This window comes from Ceratotherium simum, chromosome 1, assembly GCF_057802395.1.
Source record: "Ceratotherium simum simum isolate JZ-2026a chromosome 1, ASM5780239v1, whole genome shotgun sequence".
In the NCBI taxonomy this organism is placed as follows: Eukaryota; Metazoa; Chordata; class Mammalia; order Perissodactyla; family Rhinocerotidae; genus Ceratotherium; species Ceratotherium simum.
The window spans coordinates 37,932,702-37,957,826 of NC_141900.1; the positions used below are offsets into that span (position 1 = coordinate 37,932,702).

The 25,125-nt window shown below is 34.9% G+C and overlaps 1 protein-coding gene across 2 annotated transcripts in view; it reads left to right on the plus strand.

The window, feature by feature from the left end:
- VPS50 (VPS50 subunit of EARP/GARPII complex) overlaps window positions 1-25,125 on the plus strand; it is a 138,063-nt gene that overhangs the window by 49,489 nt on the left and 63,449 nt on the right. For both annotated transcript variants that reach the window (XM_004431349.3, XM_087421085.1), the window contains exons 10-14: window positions 938-980; window positions 2,375-2,473; window positions 3,944-4,084; window positions 20,578-20,710; window positions 22,014-22,105. In XM_004431349.3, the coding sequence (XP_004431406.1) occupies window positions 938-980; window positions 2,375-2,473; window positions 3,944-4,084; window positions 20,578-20,710; window positions 22,014-22,105 (508 nt within the window). The remainder of the gene's footprint in view (window positions 1-937; window positions 981-2,374; window positions 2,474-3,943; window positions 4,085-20,577; window positions 20,711-22,013; window positions 22,106-25,125) is intronic.

The window sequence follows — 25,125 nt, forward strand, 5'->3', positions numbered from 1 at the left end:
CCTATTTTAATATATGTCCTCCAACATTGTTCTTCAAGATATTCGTGACTATTCTTAGCCCTTTGAGTTTCCACATAAATTTCAGAAGCAGCTTGTCAGTTGCCACAAATAAATAAAAAGCCTGCTGGGATTTTGATTAGAATTCGTTATGCTAGGAGATTGTTTTGGTGAGAACTGGTATCTTAACTATGTTGTAGTCTGTTTACATGGTATATACCTCCATGTATTTAAGTTGTCTTTATTTTAGCTCAGTTTTGTATTGTATATATGTATATTTTCTTTTGTGAGGAAGATTAGCCCTCAGCTAACATCTATAGCCAATCCTCCTCTTTTTGCTGAGGAAGACTGGCCTTGGGCTAACGTCTATGCCCATCTTCCTCCCCTTTATATGGGATGCCGCCACAGCATGGCTTGACAGGTGGTGCGTTGGTGCGTGCCTGGGATCCGAACCTGCGAACCCCGGCCGCTGGAGCAGAGCGTGCGCACTTAACCGCTATGCTACCAGGCCAGCCCCTTGTATTGTATATTTTTTATTAGATTTCTTCCCAGGTATTTGGTTTTTTGAAATGGTATTTAAAAAAATTCCATTGTCTAATTCTTTGTTCCTAGTATATAGAAATTAGTTTTATATCAATTTTGCTATCAATTTTTAATTATTAAATTCTTAGTTTTATCTGTAGATCCTTTAGAATTTTCTACCCACACAATCCTGTTGCTGCTAGTAATGACTCTTTTATTTCTTCCTTTCTAAAATTCTTTTCCTTTTATTTATTTTTCTTGCCTTACTGCACTGTCTGTGGAATCAGCAGCACACTTACTGCTCAGACTATTGATCTGTGAATTTATTGATTATTTAGTCAGCTAACATGCATTTATTTAGCGCTTAGTTTGTCTCTTTTAAAGATAGACACATCTAACTCTCTGTTTTATTTAATAGTGAACTGAATTCAAAGCTGCAAGATACTTTAGAACAAATCGAGGTAAGAAGGATTATATCATAAGTTAAAAGGCTTTTTCTTTTCAGAGGCTTTTGAATAGCATAGATGAATCTTATGTTTTGACTTTTGTGTTATTACCAGTGTTTCTAGGTCATGCTTTATTGTTACTTTTCATTTGGAATAACTGTATGTAGTCAAGTTAGTTTTAATCTACTTGTAAACTCAATAATAGTTTTGGAATTATGGGATCTGAAAACGCTATGTGAAAATATCACCATATCCAGAAAGATCCCAAAACTGTTAGTCATAGGTATGTTCTCATGTAAATTATAGCCAAAATATTTACCATGTATTAATTATTTTTTAATATCAACTACTTCTTTTTAGTGAGTTAATTTATTTAAGAATAATTATTGGCTGATGGAAACCCTCCTAAATCCCTAGACTTCATAGTAATATTTCATATAATTCATAAAAAATGTAGAAACTGGAAAGGAAAAGATATGTCATTGTGAGCATGATGTCTTGCTTTTCCTTCTACATTTATTCGGAGTTCATCTCTTAGCAATCTTTGCAAAGCAGGGCAGTCATTTTAGTAAATTTAATAAGAATTATTTTGTTTCTTCTGGTATTTTATTTTATTGTTTTCCTGATAAGAGTACTTATAAAAGTTGAAGCTGGACTTTCAAGTGACCTTTTGTGAAAGTAGTTTTGGATCATAAACGCAATTATTTACTAATTGTAAGAATGACAATTTATTTGAAAACCATAAAGATAACTGCTTTGAAAATCCCTTATGTAAAAACTCACTTGAATATTTTAAGGAGGACTTTCTTTAGAAAGCCCAATATCTCTTCACTGTTAATATACAATATTATTCTGTACTTATACAGAAAATCATTATTTTAAAATGAAATCATTGAAATATAAACCCATAAACAAAGTGAGTGCATTTAGATAGAAGTACATACCTTCAGGTATGTACTTTTAAGATCAATGTAGTTTTGTTGAGAATTAGTTTTCAGTGATTACAGGAGGATTGTTTTATTATTTTTCAATAGTCCTACAAATTCAGTACATATAATTGTAAGATTTTAGCAGATGCTTGAAGAAACATAGAATTAAGTAAAAATAAAATATAAAATTTCTTTAGTAACTATTATACTTACTTTGTGTCCCTTGAAACACTAGACATGTGTTTTTAGAAACTCACATGTTAATAACATCTCAGTAAACTTGATTATAGTTGGTACTAAATGAGAATTATAATTTATTTATATTTTTATTTAAATTTGTTTTTGACTATTAAATCCAGTGTGATAGTAAATGTGTTTAGATATTAATTAAATGCAAGAAATTAGTCTTAATATTTTCTTTTCATTGCCTTAAAAACATAACTCCTTAACCATCTCTTGCCTCCTCTTTTAACTACATAGGAACAGTTGGATGTAGCTCTTTCCAAAATCTGTAAGAATTTTGACATTAACCATTACACCAAGGTTCAACAAGCTTATCGACTTCTTGGAAAAACACAGGTTCGTTTTGAAAGGATGCTTGCTTTTTTCTTAGTCAAGAATTTGTTGATCTTCATGATTGCTTGAATCTGAATATTATTAATGTAGTGTCCTGTTTCATTTAACAAAGTAAATTTTTATGTTGTAATAAGAGTTAGTAACATGGTTGTTCACATAGGCTCAGAGTGTATGTAGTATTATTAAAACATTACAGAAATTTGTTTTGAACTGTGAAGTGTTAGGTTTAATATTTTCACAATTTTATGTAGGTTTTTAAAAAGTATAAGATAATTCAGTGGGAGAGGATGTGTAGCCTCTTTTATTTACTTCAGCTCTTGGTCTTGAATGAGAACTTCTTAATTTAGAGCTTCATGGTTCCTAGATGGGCGAGCATCGCTCCCTCAAAGTGGTATGTAAACTTTTGTGCATTGTGTACATTTGTCTGTAAAACAGGTCCATTGCATTCATCAGATTTTTTAAAAGATTCTTTTATCCCTAGAATATCCTCACTACTCCCACGATACATGGCTTTCCATACTCTTACTACTCAAGGGCTTCCTTGAAAAACTTGCAGCAGGGGCCATGGTTTGAAAGTTAATTGTACCGTGTGCATGTACAGGATTATACATTTATCTGTAGAACAGCTGAACATGATAGATGTAAATATTTTCTTCCCTTTAATGTCTCCTGTCTTAGAAGGAAATTATATTTCCTTTACCAAAGCATTGAAATTCTATTCACATTTTAAAATCTGAATAAAGAAATTTGATTGTTTATTGTACTTTATTAATTTTCATGTCTTAAGCTATAACTAGGGAAAAATACAAGAAGGAATACACTTGGTAATTTTGAGTGACACGTAAAGACCTTTGAAAATATGATTGTAACTTCTGATTTCCCCCATTAGATGAATTCTTTCACTCGTTAAATATTTATTGGTACCTACTATGTGTATTGCTCCAGGCAGCTGGATATAGGCCCTCATGTCTCTTACCTTCTAACGAGGGAGACAGACATTAAAGAAGTAAATGAACATAATGTCCGGTGGTCACAAGTGCTGTAAAGAAATATATATCAGGGTCAGTGGATGGAGTGATGGAAAGTACTGATTTGTATAGGATAGTCAGGAAAGGCTTCTCTGAGAAGGTGACTGTTGAGAAGCATCCTGAACAATGTAAGAGAATGATGGCAGAGGGGATCCAAAGGTGTGATTATGCATGACATGTTTGAGAAAGATCAGGATGGGTACCAGTCATAAATACAGAGTAACAGAGCAGTATTCATGATTCAGATTTGTCTTTAGTGGTATGATGTTCTGGTTATTTGAAGGGTTATTTGCAAATAATCAACACTGCAATTATAATTCTGTGAATAACAGTGATCTTTGTGCCATAGCTATAATTGGTAAAGATTTTTTCCTATGTTTTGCAAATCTGTTGACATTTACTTTAATAACATGAAATTATGTTATATATTTTTTTCTCTCCATAGACAGCAATGGATCAACTTCATATGCACTTCACCCAAGCCATTCACAATACCGTGTTTCAAGTTGTTCTTGGTTATGTGGAACTATGTGCAGGAAACACAGATACAAAATTCCAAAAGCTGCAATATAAGGATCTCTGTACAGTATGTAGTAACTTAATTACTGTTGATATGTCTCTTTTTTAGTTTTTAAATTCATATTCCATCTTTCTTAGCGCCTACTCTTTGAAGAAATAAAAACAAATATGTTTGCCAAAAGTTTTTTTTCATCCCATATTATTCTTTTCCTCAGAGAAACTGGAAGATTCAGTCGCGCAAATGGTAAAGGTTGATGAGATGGTGCACAGTTGTGGAGTGCAGTTGCTTCTAAATGGACTCTCTACCGTCTCATAGCTTCTTTTACCTTCTCTCTCAGGCTCTTAATGCTCTTCTATGATTGCATCCAAGGTGCTTCTAAGCAATCGTCTTTGCTAGTTTTCCGTGTACACTTGCAGTCTTTTTGTGTTTATAAGTGCTGTTCTGTCAGCATTTATAGCTAATTTTTCTTCTTCATTCTTTTTTTTTTTTTTGTGAGGAAGATCAGCCCTGAGCTAACATCTATGTCAATCCTCCTCTTTTTGCTAAGGAAGACTGGCCCTGGGCAAACATCAGTGCCTATCTTCCTCCACTTTATATGGGACGCCGCCACAGCATGGCTTGACAAGTGGTGCCTCGGTGCTTGCCCGGGATCCAAACCCGGGCCGCCAGCAGCGGAGTGCACGCACTTAACCACTCTGCCATGGGGCCGGCCCCTCTTTTTCATTCTTAGAGAAACATAAGTCTGTAGATAATATAATCCACTGGTGAGAAGTGAACTTGTGTGGGCTCTGTTTTAGAGTTGGTCCTGCTGATGAATTAATGTAGAGTGTGAGGAAAAGAGAATGATGTACAACTGGGAGAATGGTGGTGTCATTTGCTTTTACAGGGATGCCTGGTCTGCAGTGGAAAGTCATGAATTTTGTTTGATACCTATTAACAATCAAGTAGACTTGTTGAGGAGGCAGTTGGATAAAAGAACCCAAGGAGATCAGAGCTGAAGTTATAGATTTGGGAGTCATCAGCATCTAATTGTGTTTAAAGCCATGATACTGGACAAGAAGATTGGGGAAAAGAGTATAGATAAAGAAGACACAAGGGCCCTGGGCCTTCTGACATTCAGGGATTGTGAGGAGGAGAGACCAGGAGAAGAGTCTGAGAAAGAGTAGCTGGCTGGGTAGGAGGAAGACTAGGAGCTAGTCGTGTCACAACAGCCCACAGAAGGAAGTGTTTCAAGAAGAATTCACTGTAAAGCTATCTCAGATGCTTCTGAGAGTCTGAATAAGGTGATAGCACAAAATTGACCACTTGATTTGACAATATGGAAGTCCTTGTTGACCTTGGTCTCTTTAATTCTAGCCCAAGAATCTTCTGTCTCTCACTAGAGATTTTCTTGAGTTTTCTCTAATGTCATCTCAGAAAATAACCATTCTAGGAAGTAGATATCTATTCTCTACTGTAATTATGTCCAGGAATTAGTGTGAAATTAAGCTAATATTCATTCTTCAGTGAGTTTATTGTCAAAAATGCAGGTTATATGTTCATTGGGAACTAGAGCAGTATTCTTACTTGAGCTACAACAAATATTCCAGAAGGATGTGATTGTATATGACAGGTTAAGAATTAAGTTAGTAATGACAATAGATGATTGTTAGTATAGCTAAAAATGTCTTTTTAAAATCACTTCATAAATCATGAGGACTGTTTCACAAATTTTACAAGTATTGTGTGATATGGTTGCATAGTTATATTTTTAAATATCCAGTTTTAAGTACGGCCATCCTTTGATAAGTTTCAATGATTTTGATATGTGTTGGTTTTATTTTTTTATTCGTATGTTTTCTCAGGTTGAGAGTATATATTTTTAAATTAAATATCCAAACAATTAATTTTATTTTTTGATTCTATTAGTGTTACCATCACTCATAGATGATGCAGTCACTAACAGATGATGTAAATGGTAAAGAAATTTATTACAAGTTATTGATTTTTTCTGTTAAAGCAGAAAATAGCTTTTAATAATTAAAACAAACATTTTAAACAAATTAGGCTTTTGTATTTCAGTCTTCTTTACTTTGGTTAGATCTGGTGTATGTGTACGTGTATGTGTGTAGTGTATTTTGACCATTACACTTTCATATGCTTTTAAAAGTCAGACATGTTTGTGCTTATGCTTCTTGAGGAAGTCCTCTGTGCAGTTACATAATACAAAGCTGAAAGTTGTATTTAGCTTCTAAATTTTTGTAAACAAAAATTTATGCTTAAGGTTTTACCATAGCATTATTTGTGAAGTAGCTATGTATATTTCAATTATTAGATAACAAAGGGCTTACCTTCTTGATTTCATCTTGAGTAAATGCTTGTTAAAATTACTCCCAAGAAACATCTGGTACTTCTTTATAAAATTATCTGTATATGTGTGATAGTAGGTGAGGTATATATAATTAAATTAAGGAAACAAGTGATTCATTGGTATACTAGAGCTTAGCCATAGAAAATATCCCCAAATACCTCCCGGCCCCACAGAACAGCAGGCACATATATTGTTATTCATCTAACACAGTTGTACAGTTCTGGTTTGTATTCAAGCTGTGCTAAAACATTTTGGTTTGAAGTGGAGAAAACTGGAGCAAATGCTAATGATGGCTTCATGGAGGAATTTCTTTTGAGGAAAGGATTTAACAGAATTAGGTATGTAGCTTCTTTGTGTTGAAAGAATAGACTTAGAGGAGCTGAATAATGAGGTGAAGAATGTGATGCATTTTAAGGTGGCTCATTTTCTTTGGCACTATTCTTGATAAAAAATTAAGGAAGTTAAGGGACCAGCCTGGTGGCATAGTGGTTAAGTTCACGCACTCCCCTTCAGTGGCCTGGGGTTCGTGGATTTGGATTCGGGTGCGGACCTACACAGATGTTAGCAGACTGGCACAGATGTTAGCTCTGGGACAACCTTCCTCAAGCAAAAAGAGGAAGATTGGCAACAGATATTAGCTTAGGGCCAATCTTCCTCACACACACACAAAAAAAAATTAAGGAAGTTCAGAAATTACCCCAGGCCTCTTAGAAGTATTTAAGTCAGTGCTGCTCCAGGTAGGTAGGGATCTGGACGTCTCTTTGAAACCTAACTAACTTTTATAATATTGAGTCATATTTGACATGTTTAAACTAGGTAAGATTAGGAAGAAATTATTTCTCATCAGATTTATTTGTTTAGTTAGTTTGATGAAAAGATGTGAACTTTTAGTAACTGATTTCTATAAATGAAGGTGGTTAGCTCAGGAGAGGAAAAATGGAGGGAACCTTTAGAAGTTTAATAAATAAGCTGATGAAAGGAAATTTAGATGTGTTCTGGTGAGGAAGGTATATCAAGGTTCTGGAATGGCACAACTCAGGCAAAGGAGATAATTTTTGAAGGAGCCTTATATTAGAATGTAAGGTTCTTAATTTTTCAGTATGTGGCAATTGGGAATCATTTTAGCCCTGATTAAAAGTAAATGATAGGGCTGGCCTGGTGGCATAGTGGTTAAGTTTGTGTGCTCCGCTTTGGAGGCCTTGGGGTTTGTGGGTTCGGATCCTTGGCGTGGACCTACACACTGCTCATCAAGCCACGCTCTGGCGGCGTCCCACGTACAAAATAGAGGAAGATTGGCACAGATGTTAGCTCAGCAACAATCTTCCTTAAGCAAAAAGAGAAGATTGGCAATAGATGTTAGCTCAGGGCCAATCTTACTCAGAAAAAAAAAAAAGAGTAACTGATAATAATTATGGAGGAAGCACTAGTGCGAGAGCTTGTGTAGCAATGGAGTGTCAGGTAAGAAAGAGGCAACAGAGCCCTCAGGAGGTATATCGAGGATGTTGATGGCAGATTTTGGAAGTGAGAAGAAAGAGCCAGGGACTTGGGCTGTTGGTTTTCTCTGTACAGTAGCAATATTTTGAAGGAATTCCTTAATCTTAGATAAAGTTTAAATGCAAAATTAAAAAATGAAATAAATGAAATGGTACACTGATCAGAATTGAGAGAGGGATAAAGTTCTTATAAACAGGGCACAACTGTGTTTCCTTTTTTTTTTTTTTTGAGGAAGATTGGCCCTGTGCTAACATCTGTTGCCAGTCTTTCTCTTTTTCTGTTTTCTCCCCAAAGCCCCAGTACATAGTTGTGTATCATAGTTGTAGAGTTGTAGCTCTTCTGTGTGGGACACCGTCTCAGCATGGCTTGATGAGTGGTGAGTAGGTCTGCGCCCAGGATCCGAACCAGCTAACCCTGGGCTGCCAGAACGTGTAACCGCTGCGCCACCCTGCTGGCCCCATAAGTGTGTTTCCTTTAAATGGAAAGAGATTGGAAATGAAAAGAGAGAATCATCTGCTTACGCTTACTCATAGTATTTTTTTAAACCACTTGCAGATATCAGTCTGTTACTGAATGGGATAGAATGAAATTGAACTAATTTTTTTATATCCCTTTACAAAGAAATCTGTGGCAAAATTAGCGTTCTGTTCTTATTTACTTTGGTAAACAGAGAACTTCAAAGTTCTTAAGGCCAGCAGCATCCTGTCCTGTTGTGAAATTTTTGCCATTTGTGTCCTGTCACCATTGCTCTAAGTTTAAAAGTTTAGTTGGCTTTCAGCTTTTTGAAATCATTTTGCAATTGAATGTACTTATTTTTCTTTCTTTACTAAACTATGTTTTCTAAATGATTTGATTAGAAGCACAATTTTTTTTTTTTTATTTTGCTGAGGAAGATTGGCCCTGAGCTAACATCTCTGCCTATCTTCCTCTATTTTGTATGTGGGACGCCTCCACAGCATGGCTTGATGAGTGGTGTAGGTCCACGCCCAGGATCCAAACCCGCAGACGTGGGCCACCAAAGCAGAGTGAACTGAACTTAACCACTATACCACCGGGCCAGCCCCCAGTTTTTCTTTTTATAGTTTATCTTTCAGTCTGGTTTCCCTGTTTTTCTTGAATGTATTGGCTTACAGTTTTTAGATCAGTAATTTAGGTTCTTTTCAAAAATGTGTACAGGGCAGGCCCGGTGGCGTAGCGGTTAAGTGCATGCGCGCTGCTGCGGTGGCCCGGGGTTCAGATCCTGGGTGCGCACCAATGCACCGCTTGTCAAGCCATGCTGTGGTGGCATCCCATATAAAGTGGGGGAAGATGGGCGTGGATGTTAGCCCAGGGCCAGATTTCCTCAGCAAAAGGAGGAGGATTGGCAGATGTTATCTCAGGGCTGATCTTCCTCACAAAAAAAAAAAAAAAGTGTACATTATTTTGAAGTGCAAATAAATGACATACTTAGCAGCAAAATTTTCAAATAAGAATTAAACCTCAGGGCCGGCCCCGTGGCTTAGCAGTTAAGTGTGCGCGCTCCGCTGCTGGCGGCCCGGGTTCGGATCCCGGGCGCGCACCAGCGCACTGCTTCTCCGGCCATGCTGAGACCGCGTCCCACGTACAGCAACTAGAGGGATTTGCAGCTGCGGCATGCAGCTGTCTGCTGGAGCTGTGGGGGAAAAGAAAGAAAGAAATAAAATTAAAAAAAAAAAAAAGAATTAAACGTCATTCGTTTCTGGAAAGGGCCAATGTAAAGGGGCGTAGTGGTTGCTTTATTTACTTAAAAAATTAAACTTGTTTGCGATTGCATTTATGTTTTGATGTACCCTGCATGTTTACACCAGTTTGTAGAGAGATTTAAAGACACCAAGTGAAAGCTTTTTATTTAGTGACCTTGTAGAAACCCTTTGTAGGTTATTTGAAAGTTTGTGAAGTATGCATCAGTTTAAAAAGAAAATCTTTTTTTACAACATTTCTTTGGCAGGCTGATGGGTTTCCCTGGGGAGCTTATTTCAAGATGTTAATTAGGATGTTATTGATTAATTTTATGATAGTAGAGCTGGCTAAGCTGGCTGAAGTTTTCCCAACCATTTTTTGCAGTTGTTCATTTCCAAATGATCTTAATGAGTTTTGAGTTCTGTTTTTGAAATGAACTTGATAATGTAGTAATACTTTGGGAAAAAGTGTAGTGTTAATTTTAGAAAAAACTTTTTGAGATCATTTCAATATTTGTTTTATCAGAAGCTGACACATCAGAGATGTTTAGTAGATGTTTGTTGAGTGAGTTGGATTGCCCTTTTGTCTCTAATTGGTGTGATCTTGACTTTTCAAATTTCGTCAAGTTAAGGAGGAGAGAAAACCAACACTGAGCATCTTCTCCGTGCCATGAACTGTAACAGGTGCTTTGTAAGCATACATCCTAGACAGACAAACTAAAGGCTAATGTTCCATTCTTCTAGGCTTTTAAATTTTCATTCTTATAAATAATATCTCTTGATATTAAATTGTAGTTCAATGTCAGTTTTTTTGAGTGTCAATAAATATCTTTAGTAAGATCTCTGTTGAAGATATAGTTTATTTTGATGTTCATATAAAAACCAAAAGAAATTCCTCTTTTGAGTCAAAAACATGTTTCTGTTGCTAAATTCTCAGGGTGCTTTCTGTTGTGAAGAATTAATGTATTTTCTCTTATCAAATAGTGTGAGAATATACAGACTGTCTCTACCATAGATGATAAGCTGCCAGGAAGTTCAGAGCTAAATTTAATGTTCATGTGTAGTAACCATCTTTTTGGGTTCTCTATGGAATTAACTGCCTCTTTATCCTTTTTCTGTCTCTGACTTCTTAAACTAGTCTGTTACTTATATATTTTTACATCACTTACTATCTTTATAGACTTAGAATATAGATTATATAAGTAGTTGCTCAAATTAAGCAATTGTTATTATGCTATTTACTCTTAAAAATACTCATATTTTAAATTATACAACTAAAACATTAATTGTAGGAAAATACAGATAAGCAAAAAGAAGAAAATAAAAATTAATATTTCTGCATGCAAAGCTGGTTCTTTTAATGTGTATGTAAGCAAATAACCTTTAAAAGTAGGGTTATGCTGTACACACAGTTTTATAACATTTTTTTCCATTTGCTATGTTATAAACAGTTTTCTATTTCAGTAAATATGCTACCCATAAAACTTTTAATGGCTTAACAGTATTTCACTGTAAGAGATCCTGTGGATTAATTAACCAGTTTCGTAGTCTTAGATACTTGCTATTTCCAGCTTTTGTCATTATGGACAACACTGTAGTAGATATTCTTAAAGCTAAATCTTTGCACATGTCTTTAATTATTTCTTTAGGATAAATGATGAGAAATGAAATTCCATTGTCAAAGGCTTTGCATTTTTAAGCCTTTTGGTTCATATTTCCAAAATTGCCCTCTAGAAAGTGTGTTTCAATTTACAGTCCTCATCAGCAGTGTTTGCTTTTATCCCTTTTCCTGTACATATTAATGCTGATTTGTATTTAATAGCTTGATTATTGGATACCAGAAGGTAGCATATCAAGAATAATTTATGTTGTTTATCACTCAGGCATATTTAGGATGTGAAAGAAATTAAACTGGGACATTTCATTGATTGTTGAGGTTAATTTGGTTGATTTGGTTGGATAGGGACCTTTCCTTTCTTACTGGAAGCTACAAATTTAAACATTTGGTCAGAGAGAGAAACCTTTTCTGCTAGAGGAATAATATTATTTACTTGAGTGCTTTATGAGGTCTGTTTTAGAATATTTAAGAATTTAGCTGTCAGATTTATTCTTAGCACATATATGTAGCACCCAGTTAATTTTCATATATATGAATTGTATATTGATTTCTCAATATTTAAGATAAAGAGGTTTTGGTAATTTTTAAAATTCAAAACTTAATGATCAGAAGATAGGTAAGAAAAGTTTATCCATCTCTTCCATTTTCCCTGCCATTTACTCTTGGATTGTCAAGAACTGTGAAGGGTCTGAAATTTTATTTTACTTGTAAACTAACAAGCTAGCCTGTTACTGTTTCATGGATGCTGGTAGAAGACACAAGACTCCATTTCCTTAGCACTCTGACTTGCTAAGTATAAACCCATTCCCTTGTCACTACTCAGCTTTTGTTAATCAAGTAATCAGCTTGATTACTTGAAGTTCAGCTCAGCAAGGATAAATATGACTTTCAAGAGTTTACAAACTAGTAAGGTCACATTAATTATGATCAGAGGTAGAGTAAGAAATGTTTAAACAACATCAAGTATCAGTGAGGTCAACACAGTTCTTTAAGGGATCTAAGGAAGACAAAACTCGATCTTGTTAAGAGGAGGCTGCCACTTTTGAGTTGGGTCTTGGATTTCAACAGGCACAATGTATATGGCTGGGTCCAGGGATATAGGGAAACATCATGAACAATAGCATGAGAGGAAGAGAGTATAGGGCAGGTGAAAGGAACAGTAAGTTGCCCGGCTTGGTTTAACTGGAGTTCAATATGGTGATTTGGTTGTTTCTAATGTACCCTGGACTAATGAGTGCCTGTGGAGCGCGTGCTTTGGGCTGTAGTTATCTGGGTAACCAGCCTTCTCTCTCTTGGCTGGCAGCGGAGGGGTTTTTTAGTTACTTAAACCAGCTCAGGAGTGGGGAGTCCTCTTTGCTGCCATGTCTAAGAACCCTTAAGACTATCACTGTAATTTAAGCTGCTGGGTGATTTTTTGTGTGTGTGGGGATTGGGGGTAAATGTTAAACAGTCAACCTATTTTTAAAGTGTGACACACAGCTGCCAGGAGAAATAAAAAATAATTTACTGGTAGAAAGCCATTCTTGAAACCTGCCAAGAGACCCTATTCTTAATTTGGTAGTGCTTTTACATTTAAATACTGCCCTTTTTTGGTGATAATCTCAGCATAGGGGTTCACAGCATTTTATCACTTGAAACTTTCAAAGATAAATTATATATTCTGATTACACATGTTTTGCTTGTTTTATACTATTAAGCTGTCTATTTGATTAAGGCCATTTAATAGCAATTAGAAAAACTTGAGAATGGTATTAAAGGAGACCCTTTTGTCTATTTCACAATTTAGAGGGTGCTAGTTACTTAGTTCCAAGTTGGCATCGTTTATATCTTACATATTACGTATGTCTTTGTGTGTGCATACATATTTAGTATTAAGGATAAAATGCCTAGGAGATGAAAATGATTTTTTTCACATGATATATTTTTAAATAATGAATCCATTTTGGTACAAGGGAAGTTTTGCTATAGCATATGCACATTTTTATCTATGGAGAGTCATAGTTTTTAAAGTTTCAGGGAGACTCTAGGTTATTTGCTTTATCCCTTGTGGTTTAGATACCTGAAGTGATATGCTGGAGTTGTGACCAAGTAAGTCATAAGTTGGGCCCCAAGCCCAAACGTGTGCTATCCAGTCTGCTATACCGTGCACCTCTCTGGTTTCCAGTGGTTAGTAAGTACTTAAGATATTCATATTTTGTACAGCTTGGCCCTTACAGAAATAATTAGAGGTTGGAGAGATCTTGTAATTGCTTGGCCCAGCCACTTATTTAGGTCCAAACTTCAGTCTCCCCAGAGATGTTTTTAGTTTCCTGGGCCTGGTGCTGTTTTGACCTGCAGCATATTTCCAGAATATAGCAGTGGTCCTCCCCACAGCTTCTAGTGATGTGAGCTCACAGTGCTGACAGCATTTATCTAAAGATACTGATAACCGTTTGTTATTTTTTCAAATCCATCTGTCAGTGTGTGTATGTGGTTGGGGCGAGGGGGATGGCAGCGCTGGAAGTTTGGATCTCTGTGAGGAACCAAAACATCTGTTCCCTTGATGTTTGTCAGGATGTGATTACAGGGCTAAATCAAAGTGAAACAAGAACAACATAATGCTTTAAGGATACTCCTAAGAATTTGTATTTTGATGTTTTAATATAAAAATCATCTTCCTGAAATTTTTGTAGGTATTTGGTAACAGAAATTTCTGATGGGTATAAAAGTAAATTAATAAGAATTAAAAGACTAAATCTGTCTGCCTCCTTTTTTCATATTTACTACTTAACTTTGCACTTAAGCAACTTTGAAAAGATGACTTTTTTCGTTGTGTGCTTCAAATTTGGAAAGGCTGCTTATGTTCATTTCTGGATTTACACTGTTCTTTGAAAATGGCCTCTAGATTCTTATTAAACTTATTCTTTATAATTAAGGCTTAGATGTTGCTGGTTTCAGTAAGCTAATTTCATCATTTTTATTTTGACCAGGTAGGTTGGTTGAGATGGTTAATAGTAGAAATGGAAGGTACCAAGTGTTACTCTTAGCTGGTAGTGATGAGATGGGAAATCAGATCTGTGGATTTTGTGAAAGTGTTAATCAAGATTTGGTTAAGGACCCTATTTTGATGTTTGAATTGTGAAGCAAGTGGAAATGCTGTATTGAGCTTTTTGTATTATAACATCTGGATTTGTGAATCTTCTCTAAATCCTTCCCCCTAGGATATTTGTTACCTTTAATAATCACCAGAGTTACTATACATGTATGTTATCTCTACAGAGGTTGTGGATTTTTAAAAAATATTTTAGTTTACTTAAAATATTCCTTTCCTGCATTTTTTTTAAACATTTCTAAAATACTATGCTTTTTTTCTCTTCTTCCCTCACCTCACAACCTTCGCTGAATAAATTGATGCTACTAGCTTTCAGTCAAAGAATGGCAGTGGAAAATAGCTCTAGAACGCAGAGAAGTAGTTGATAATTAAATTTCTATTTCCCATACAGTCTTAACTTTAACAGAAAACTTGAAGACGTTATTTAGTTCTTTGGGGTGTCTCACTGTGTGAGTATTTTCTAAATTGATTAATTCAAGATTTTCATTGTTATTATTGGTATGTGATAAGAGCATTGAACTGGAATTACAATATGATGCTCCTCTGCCTTGGTATTCCTGGTCTTACAGGAAATGAAGCCCCCCTTAATTGGGACTTGAACTGAGTTGCAGTGTTAAGTATTTAGTAATCAGTGAGTGGATTAAACCAATGATGAGGTAGGCAGGACTCTCTAACACTGTTTTATGAAAGGTGAAACTGAAATCCGGAGTGGTTTACTGTCTAAGGACGTGTGACTAGTAAGTTGTGAAACTGGTGCTGCTGGGACACACGGCTTCTAATTCCTCATCTAGGCCTCTTTCTGTTATGCTCTGCCGTGTGAAGAAGAATTGGTGTCTGAGGGGAGGTTACATGTGCCATTAATTCAGAAACTCAGATTCTCTTCTTGGCCTGCCTTTTATTTTTTGGTTACTTACGCAGTTATTTGCTTTATTTGTTGGTTTCTTTGAATGTCTTTTGTTACATTCGTGGTTCATCCATGTCTATCTAATAAGATTCTCTATTTGAAATTTGGAGGTGATTTTTATAAGTTAATGAGAGAACACTAGTTGCAAATGATTTCAGTAATACTCTTTGTTAAAAGCATGAGAAACATTTGTTGTTATGAGAGTTGACACCAGTTGGTTGCATGGTATAGTGGAAAGTGGTTTCTGGAGTCCAGTTTTAAAATGAAATGATTCTTTTAACCTATTGCCAGTGTAGTCTTCAAGTATGGAGATTAACACAACCGGGCTTAAATGTATTGAAAACAGTATTTTTTATCTATCCCACCTTGCCTTTTTTTATTAAACTATTTACAGTATATGTATTTAGTACAATGAATCTCTACATTTGTTTCTATTTTAGAATATAAATTTAGGCAAAACCCATCTTGTTATCTGGTGCTCCGTATATCATAGTCTTACGTTTGTACATATGAACATATTTAAAGATAATGAAATTTGGATTCTTTTGGGAGACTTTTAGGAATGTGCGGTGATTTAGCTAGATCTGTGAATTATTTACAAACTTGAATCAGTTTGGTGAGAAAAAGCTTGCTATAACTTCACTAAATAATTTCAACTTTTTTTGAAAAAAGTTTCACATATACATCCCTGTGTGTATATCTTATCCAAACTTATTAAATTTTGGCCAATTATCAAGAGGTATCATAGTAAAGAACCTCCTTTTCCTCAATTAAATAGGCGAATAATGTGGCTAGACAGTGGTTGGGTGGAGAATAGAAGGTAGTAGTTCTAAGTTTCAATTTTCTGGTTTGTTAAACTGTGACAAGTATAATAAAAATTAATTGGTGGACTATAACACAATTATTTGTATATTCCTAATTTTTCTTTGGGAAAAAATATGATTAACAGTCTGTTTTATCTATCAGAAAGAATGTTGGGCCATAATTAGATTAAATTTATTTGCGTAATGTAAATATAAATTTATGCAAAGTTGAGTTTATGAAAGTTAAAAAAATTGACTTGTAGAGGAGTACCTTTCTTCAGTGAATGACTGCTGAGTTGCAGCCTAGAACGTTTCTGTGATTTTTGCTTTTCTTTGCCCTCTGCTTTTAGCTTTTTCCTAACCTTGCACATCACTATCGGTTTTCATTACATGTGTGTGGTATAAGAGATCTGTCAGGTGTAATGATGTGGTAAAAATAAACCAAGATAAAAAATCAAGACTGGTTCGTTGTAGAGATAGTAATTACAAAAGTAAACCTAAAAAATTACCTTAAATCATGGCATAACAATGCAAAATTATTTTATATGGATCTCTGCAAGACATGTGTAAATCTGGATAGCCATTCTAATTCTTCTATAAATAGGTACCTAAAGCCAATTTGGTACACCCAGAGAAGTTTATCTCCCTCCTGCATTCCTTCCATTTCATCCCCCACTCACCTCTTATAGGTAACTAACTTCGGTGTTTTCTTGTTTATCTTCCCTGTGTTTATTTTTTGATGATAAGCAGATATATTCGTTATTTTTTTCTATTTCTTATGACATATATATAATTTAAAACAGAAAATTTTTCTCATAGATATATCATATGAAAGGGAAAATTTTTTTTAATTTAAAAATTTACAAAATGCATGTGTCTGCTTATTATTTTTCACAGTTGCATAGTGCTCTGTTGTGTGTATGAACAATGATTTGTTCAACCAATCTCCTGTGTTTGGACATTTAGATAGATTCCAGTATTTCGCAATTACAAATAATCCTTCAGTGAATAACCTTGTGCATATGTATTTTCACATTGTTTTGAGATATATCTTCAGGATAAATTCCTAGAAGTGGGATTGCTGGCTCAAAAGGAAAACACACATGTAGTTTTGTTAAACAATGCCAAATTCCCCTCCACAGGGTTGTATCATTTTGCGTTCTCACCGGCAATGTATGAGAGTGCCTGTTTTTTCCACAGTCTTGCCAACAGAGTATATACATGGTATAAGAGATAAACAAAGCTGGACACTAATTAAAGTGTTACGGACAGATTTTAATCAGTAATATACTGTTGCATTAGGGAAAAGAATCCAGCCTGAGCTGAACTCAACTTCTATTTGTACAGAGGTGATGGGGCATTTTAAAGGGAGAATAAGGGAATAAGGATGGGGAGGAGCAGGTTCTCAGTAGATTCAGGGAAGTGAAAAATTACAAAAAGCAGGAAGAGGGGTGGAGATTGGTCCACGTGAAACCCATCTGGGTTTGCTAACTGGAGCTTACTGATGTTAGGCTCCTCCCACCTTCTCCCTCAGAGGCCAACAGACAGGGGCCCTATCTTCAGGCCTTGGCTGGAACAAACAGTAAATTCTCTTGGCAGCCTTGAGTTTTCTCAGGGAGGCACTCTAAGGCAGGATAGGGTCATCCCAGGGATGTGGCCTTGAGCTGTTAGAAACTACATTAGTGTTTTGTTCAAGTCTTTATAGGCCAAGATTGAGGCCTAGTCAAGAAGAGGGCTCAGAGGAGCCTGGCTCGAGTTTGGTCAAGGAGAGAATCTTTGTTAATGGTCAGCTTTAAATTTTCACTGATCTGATGGGTGAGAATTTGTATCTTATTGTAGTTTTAATTTACATTTGCCCTATTATGAGTGAAATTGGATGTGTTTTCATATGTTCAGAGGCCATTTTTATATCTTTATTTGTGAAGTGTGTTTATGCTTTCTTCCTATCTTTCTATAGGATTTTTTGGTCTTTTTCCCTCAAACTTTTAAGAGTTCTTAATAAATATAGGATTTAAACTCTTTATTGTGACGTATGTTTGAATATTTTTTCAAGTTTGTCATTTGTCTTTTGACTTTGCTTATGGTGTTGTGTGTTTTTTTGCCATGCAAATTCTTTTTTTTATTTTTATGTAGTAAAATTGATCAAATTTTACTTTTATTACTTCGAATTTTGAGTCATAATTAGAAAGCCTTTCCCTATATCAAGGTGAGAAATGAATTGTCATGTTTTCTTCTAGTGCTAGTATACCTTTATTTTTTACGTTTAGATCTCTTATCCATTTGGAGTTTATTCTTGTGTATGGTGTGAGGAGTGGGTCTAATTTTGTCTTTTTCCAACTGACTATCTAGTTGTCCCCACACTATTTATGAAAAAGACTATCTTCACCTAAGTGATCTGAGCTGCCATCTTTATCATTCACTATATTTTTATCTGAGGTGTGATCTATTTCTGGACTTTTTTATTGCTATCTCAGTAAATTCATAAATTAACTTAGGGAGAACAGACATCTTGATCATGTTGAGACATCCTGAGAATAAGGCATATCTTTCCATTTGTTCAAGTCTACTTTTGTGTCTTTCAGTTTTCTTCTTAGAGTTTTGGATCATTTTTTGTTAAGTTTATTCCTAAAAATTTACTCTTTTTGTTGTTATTATAAATGGAGGTTTCTCATTCAGTATATCTTCTAAATGATTGTTATTTATGTATATGAATACTATTATTCTTTGCATGTTACCTTTATAACCTGCGACCTTGCTCAATTCTTTTATTGTTTGAGTTAGTTTTATCATTGATTCTCTAGGAATTATATTCTAGGTATATTATTATGTCATTTGCAGATAGAAGTAGTTTTTTTTCTTCTTTTTCTATTCTTTTGCTTCTTATTGTTTTCTCTAGTCTAATTGCATTGGCGAGTACCTCCAGAACATTGTTAAATAATAGTGGAGATAGTGGGCATCCTTGTCTTGTTCCTGGCCACAGTGGGTATGCCTTAAAGTTTCCTCATCTTGAGGAAATATCCATCCATTTTATTTTCTCATGAGTTATATTAGGAATAGCTGTTGAATTTTGTCAAAGGGTTTTTTTTCAGCATCTGTGGGGATAATCATTTAGTTTGTCTCCTTAGACCTGTTAATATGGCTGATTATATTAATAGATTTGATAAGATTTAACCATCCTACCATTCTTGGCATAAACCCCACTTGGGCAATCTGATTCCAGAGCTTAACAACTCCTTTATTTTACTACTTCCTAGTTGACTTTCAGAGATTTGACATGCTTACACAAAAGTGTACTGAGTTAATTACAAAAGTGTAATAAATAAAAATACAAGTTAGAGGCTGGCCCGGTGGCGCAAGGGGTTAAGGGCGCGCACTCTGCTGCGGCGGCCCAGGGTTCTCCAGTTTGGATCTCGGGTGCGCACCGATGCACCGCTTGGTAAACCATGCTGTGGCGGCGTCCCATATAAAGTAGAGGAAGATGGGCACAGGTGTTAGCCCAGGGCCAGTCTTCCTCAGCGAAAAAAAAAAAGAGGAGGATTGGCATTGGATGTTACCTCAGGGCTGGTCCTCCTCACACACACACACAAAAATAAATAAATAAAAATACAAGTTAGTATTTTTATTAATTGCTTGATGAATGTTTAGTAAATGAGGAGTGTAGAGAAGGGAGAGATTATCATGGAGAAAAAAACTTTTTGAGGGAGAGAGGATTACTACCAACTATGATATCCTGAGCATCAATCACACCATAGCTATACTTGCTGTATATTTCTTATTTCTACCAGCTGTTTACCTTGGAGGGCTTACACCAGAGTCATAGTAGCCTTTCAGTGTTTTATCAGCATGATCAGTTGTGGTGGATTGATTACAGGCTGAAGAAATGCTGGGAAATGTCAAATGATGGAGCCATTGCTCCGTTATGACAGATAGAAAGCCTGTAAAATAGAATGGAGGCGTCACTCTACCTGCAGAAAAAAAGGGGAGAATGACAAAATGATAGTTTTTACAAAAGATAGAGGGGGAAAAATCCATGCATTTCCTTTAGGGAGGAGATTTGGTACCACATATTGTTTCATAGCCGTGTTATATAAAACATTATTTTCAAGTATTATTGTCAAATATGGGTTGTGTATATCCATGTGATTTAAAGAATTTAGAGATTGTCAAAGGTACTTAATTTACGCAAATGAAATGATTGAATTCTAAATATGACCTCCTTTTCGCTCGTGTGACTTAGGTCCAAGGATGAATATAAAGCTGCGTTTGCATGCTAAGAAGCATGTCTTTTGGGGAAGTTTGCACTGCTGTTTATGAGAACACTTGCCAATTTAGTAGTATATGGATTCGTAGTATCATTTGATTCGTAGTATATGGACCGATATTCCTGATGAATACTAAAAAGCCATATTGAAATGGGAATTACTTGAACAAAATTTTCTTGCCATTGAACTTTCTCTTTAGATATATCAGTGGAAGAAATTTCCTTAATTATCTCTAATTCTTGAATGAATTTGATTAATAACATAACATTTTATTTTGGTTAACTTTAAGTGTTAAAGTAAACATGATAATTTGAAAATTGGCTCTTCCCATTTTCTTCAGCACGTTACACCAGACAGCTATATTCCATGCCTTGCTGATCTGTGCAAAGCTCTGTGGGAAGTTATGCTCAGCTATTACAGGACTATGGAATGGCATGAGAAGCATGACAACGAGGACACTACTTCTGCTTCTGGTAAGAAATTACTTTGATTTGATTTTAAAAACTGAGCTATAAATATATATACTATATATTTATAAATACCTGTTCATTGTGGTGAAGCTTGCTTTTTGTTTCAGGCTAATAGTTTACATGTGTTATATGTGTACGTACATATATTTACATGTATATATTTTCATTGGGGTATAGAGTCATACTTAAAACTTGCTTTGAGCCTTATATACTTAGTCCTCTTTGCTAAAATCCCTTGACCCTAATCTGTATATTTTAAGAATATTCTGGACTCTGATTAGTCTAGCAATCAGCTGATAATATCTAGGACTCTAAAAAGTCATTTGTTCACCTGAAATTATTCCTTTCATCTTCACATTAAGGAATAAAATTGTAGGAATCAGTCATTTGAAACTTATTCTTCACAGAACTTCATAAAGTTGAAAGGGTCTCTAGAGTTCATCTCCTGTGGCTCTAAAGTAATACTGCTGGTATCCTAATACTTCATCATTCCAGAACAAAATTCCAAAGCTATAATTCAGGTGCACTGCCCTGAGCTGCTGGGTCCCTAATAGCCAGACCAGAGAGATAATAAGGCTTATGTTGTAGGAGTGGTCAGAGGTACATTAGGCATATGTCTGGGGCCTGGCCTATGCAAGGGCCTTTTGCTGGTTACCAGTGGACACCCTGCCAGCCTAGGATGAGATAATATCCTTAGCTGTTCCACATAGTTTATTCGCACAAAGGCATACTCTTTTAAATATAAATGTATGTGTGTATTCAGTTGCTTTTGTGGGAGACTTGTTTTGAGGCAGGTCATTGATCTTACCTGTTGACCTGGACGTTGTTAAATTATTTATCTGGAATAGATACAACTGTTCTGGATCTTTAAAAATATAATGTATGCATCATTACTTCACTGCATGAGCAGTTCTGCCATCTGTACTTTTATTAACATGCATATTAATTGATAATTGGTTAATTGGTCCTGTAATGCCCTGGCAGTAGGCAGGCAGTATATAGGTCATTGAGCACTGGGTCTCTGGGATCACACTACCCAAGTTGGAATCCCAGCTCCAGTCACACATGAGCTGAGTCGTCTTAGGTGTAAAGTCCTTAACATTTCAGGTCTGAGTTTATATATCTTATCAAATGGGTTTAATCCTAATACCTATTTTTTGACATTGTTTTGGTTGTATAAATATTGAACATATTTTCTATATTTTACATGGGTTTACAGTATATGCAAGTCCAAATGTAATTTTTTGGAAAGCAAAAACATTCTGAAGCAGCAAATCTAAAAACGTATACCATTTTTCATTTTCAGAAGGGAATAATATGATTAGTACCGAAGAAACTAATTTTGATCGTGGCTACATAAAAAAGAAATTAGAACATGGACTTACACGAATATGGCAGGTTTGGTTTTTTAAAATTATTTTTTTACAAAAGAATGGAAACCATGTCAAACTTGTTTTAGAAATTATATTTAAATTTTCTGTATTTATTTGTATTCCTTGAAGATTTAATCATATGTTAGTTTTTCTTTGGAATAAGTCTATCATTTAATTTCTATAATTTAGTTGACAGTTATATTTGTCTACAAGTGGCAGTAGAAGAAATCTCTTAATTTGAAAATCTCCAGTGGAAATACTCATATATTCCTTGATTACATTTTTGCTTTTAGTGTCCTAGCAAATTTATGCTTTTCTAAAGAAATTGTTTTCTTATTGAGATGCTCTTTATTTTTATTTCATTTATTTGTATCTTCTTTTCTTTTTCTATTAATTTTAGGAAGAGGATAACTAAATAGATGACATACTTAGGTTGGAATCTAGTATAGAATGAAGAATTTTTTCTAAGCCAATGATTTTTGTGCCTTGAAGGAAGCTTACGTGTTGATTGACTGAATGTATCTTCTTTTTTTTTTTTTTTTTTGAGGAAGATCAGCCCTGAGCTAACATCCATGCTAATCCTTCTCTTTGCTGAGGAAGACTGGCTCTGAGCTAACATCTATTGCCAATCTTCCTCCATTTTTTTCCCCAAAGCCCCAGCAGATAGTTGTATGTCATAGTTGCACGTCCTTCTAGTTGCTGTATGTGGGACGCGGCCTCAGCATGGCTGGAAAAGCGGTGCATCGGTGCGCACCCGGATCCGAACCCAGGCCGCCGGTAGTGGAGCGCACGCACTTAACTGCTAAGCCACGGGGCTGGCCCTGAATGTATCTTCTTTTCTTTTGCGGTTTAATAGCTCAATTGTTATCAGATAATTAAATTTGCTAATTTGTTAAAATTTGTTACTTTCTACATACAAGTGTAATTTCTTTTAAGATAACTCTTTTTTGCTTTTTTGGGACTTCTTCCAAGCTTAGAAGACTATAGACCCTTTGACCATTTTTAGTCTTTTAAAATGTATTTTTGATTTTTCTAATGAGGCTGATTTTTAATTTGACAATCTTTTTCAGAATTTCTTTTGAAAAAAATTGTTTAGGAATATATATAATGAAAACATAAATTTCCTCAAGAATGACTTAGCAGTTATAATTTAGTGGTCTTCTAACTTTTGATAATTTTATATTTAATATGCTATTTGGATTTATACTTTAATATTTAAAATATATTTATGTGATAGTTATAAGAGGTTTGGCTTCTATATTTTCTGATATGACCATATTAAACTAATTTTTAGTTTACCATTAATTGTGATTTTGGGCTGACTTTTTTCTGAATATTATGTATAATGTAAAGGGAAATCTCATACTTGTTGATTGGATATGAGTTGTTTCTGATTTAGTCTCCTAATAGACTCTAAATGTACTTAGTTGAAATTGTAGAATCCATGGTAGAATTTCTGGTAATTCAATGTCTTTTGAAATTTTGACCAGCGTTTTATATAGCTAGTTTCCATTCAGTCTGGCAACCTGCTGTCATTCCTGATATAAGAAAATCTATTAAATATAAGGTGTGGTAAAACTATTCTCCTTTAAGCATTTGGCCAGTTTAATGCAAGTCATCATGCTTTTGAGTATAGATTATTTTGTTTTAGGTTTCAAGCCTTAGAATATCTTCATCTTCACCACTTCCAAGTCTCTTTTGTACCCCCAATCTCAGTTCTCAACCAGTTCTAAAACAGGACTGTGCATACTTTAGGAACTCATTGAGTGTTTGTTAAATTGAAATTACCAGGCTCCTAAACTGAAAAAAGCAAGAGCTCTAAAAAAACAAATGGTTTTTGATAACACATTTAGCTGCTAAAACCTGACATGAATTGAATTCATTTGGTAGCAGAACCTGACCAGTATTGTCATTAGGCTTGTTATATTAATTATTTATCCTAAAGTGAACATTCATATGTTGCAGGAATATTAATGTGTTTTATTTTGGGATACTGCCCTAGACCCCACTGGGAGTGTTATATAATGTATGCTATCCGTACCATAATACATTTCTAACATCTGAAATCCCAAATTCCGAAGCACAAGTGAGCATGTGACAATTTATAGACATTTATCATAAATTTGTTAGTTGTAGAGATAGTGATAAATGATGATTGAAAAGCATAAGAAGATATTTAACCTCTCTGACATAAAACTAAAATCATAATCACCTTGATTATTGAGATGAAAAGTTTTTAGAATATTGTGGCAAATTTTCCATGTATTTCGACTCAACCAGAATCTTAAAGGAAAAAGGCTGTATCAATCATACTGTGTGGCAGACACTGTTCGTGGATTTGAGAACACGGTGGGGAACCCATGGTCCTTGACTTCATGGAGCTTACACATCCAACCATATGACAGTCTTGGTCTTCCAAGATTTTCCTCTTTAAATATTGATATGTGAGAAAATACATTTAAAAAATGCTTATATTAATTTCTTTTTATTGTAGAGAATTAGGGTTGCAGTATTTCTACTTATTGTGAATTTGAGATTTTTTTTACATCCTAGTATGCCCACCCACTTTTAAAATTCTTCCTTGGGCATTTGAAAAATGACCATGTATTTTCTTTTTTTGTGTTGGGAATTAGGTTCTATATCTATATTAAAACAAGCTTATTATTAATTGTATTATTCTAATCTATATCCTTATTTGTCTTTTGTTTTCTTGGTCTGTGCAGTTCTGAGGGAAGAGGTTTAATCTTCCAGACGATTGTAGTTTTGTCAGGTTTTTCTTTTATTTGTAACAGCTTTTGCTTTCTGTACTTGGATGCTATGTTTATTGATGCACTGCTAATAACCATTTTACTTACCTTCTTTGTTTGTAATTCCCTTCATTAATTTTTAAAAAATAGCTCTTTGTCTTGAGGCATTTTGCCATGAATTCTAGTTTGCTTTATTATTACCATTGCTGTATTTAGTTTGTTTGTATTTTCCTGATAAATCTTTTTTTTTTTTTGTAAGGAAGATTGTCTCTGAGCTAACATCTGTGCCAGTCTTCCT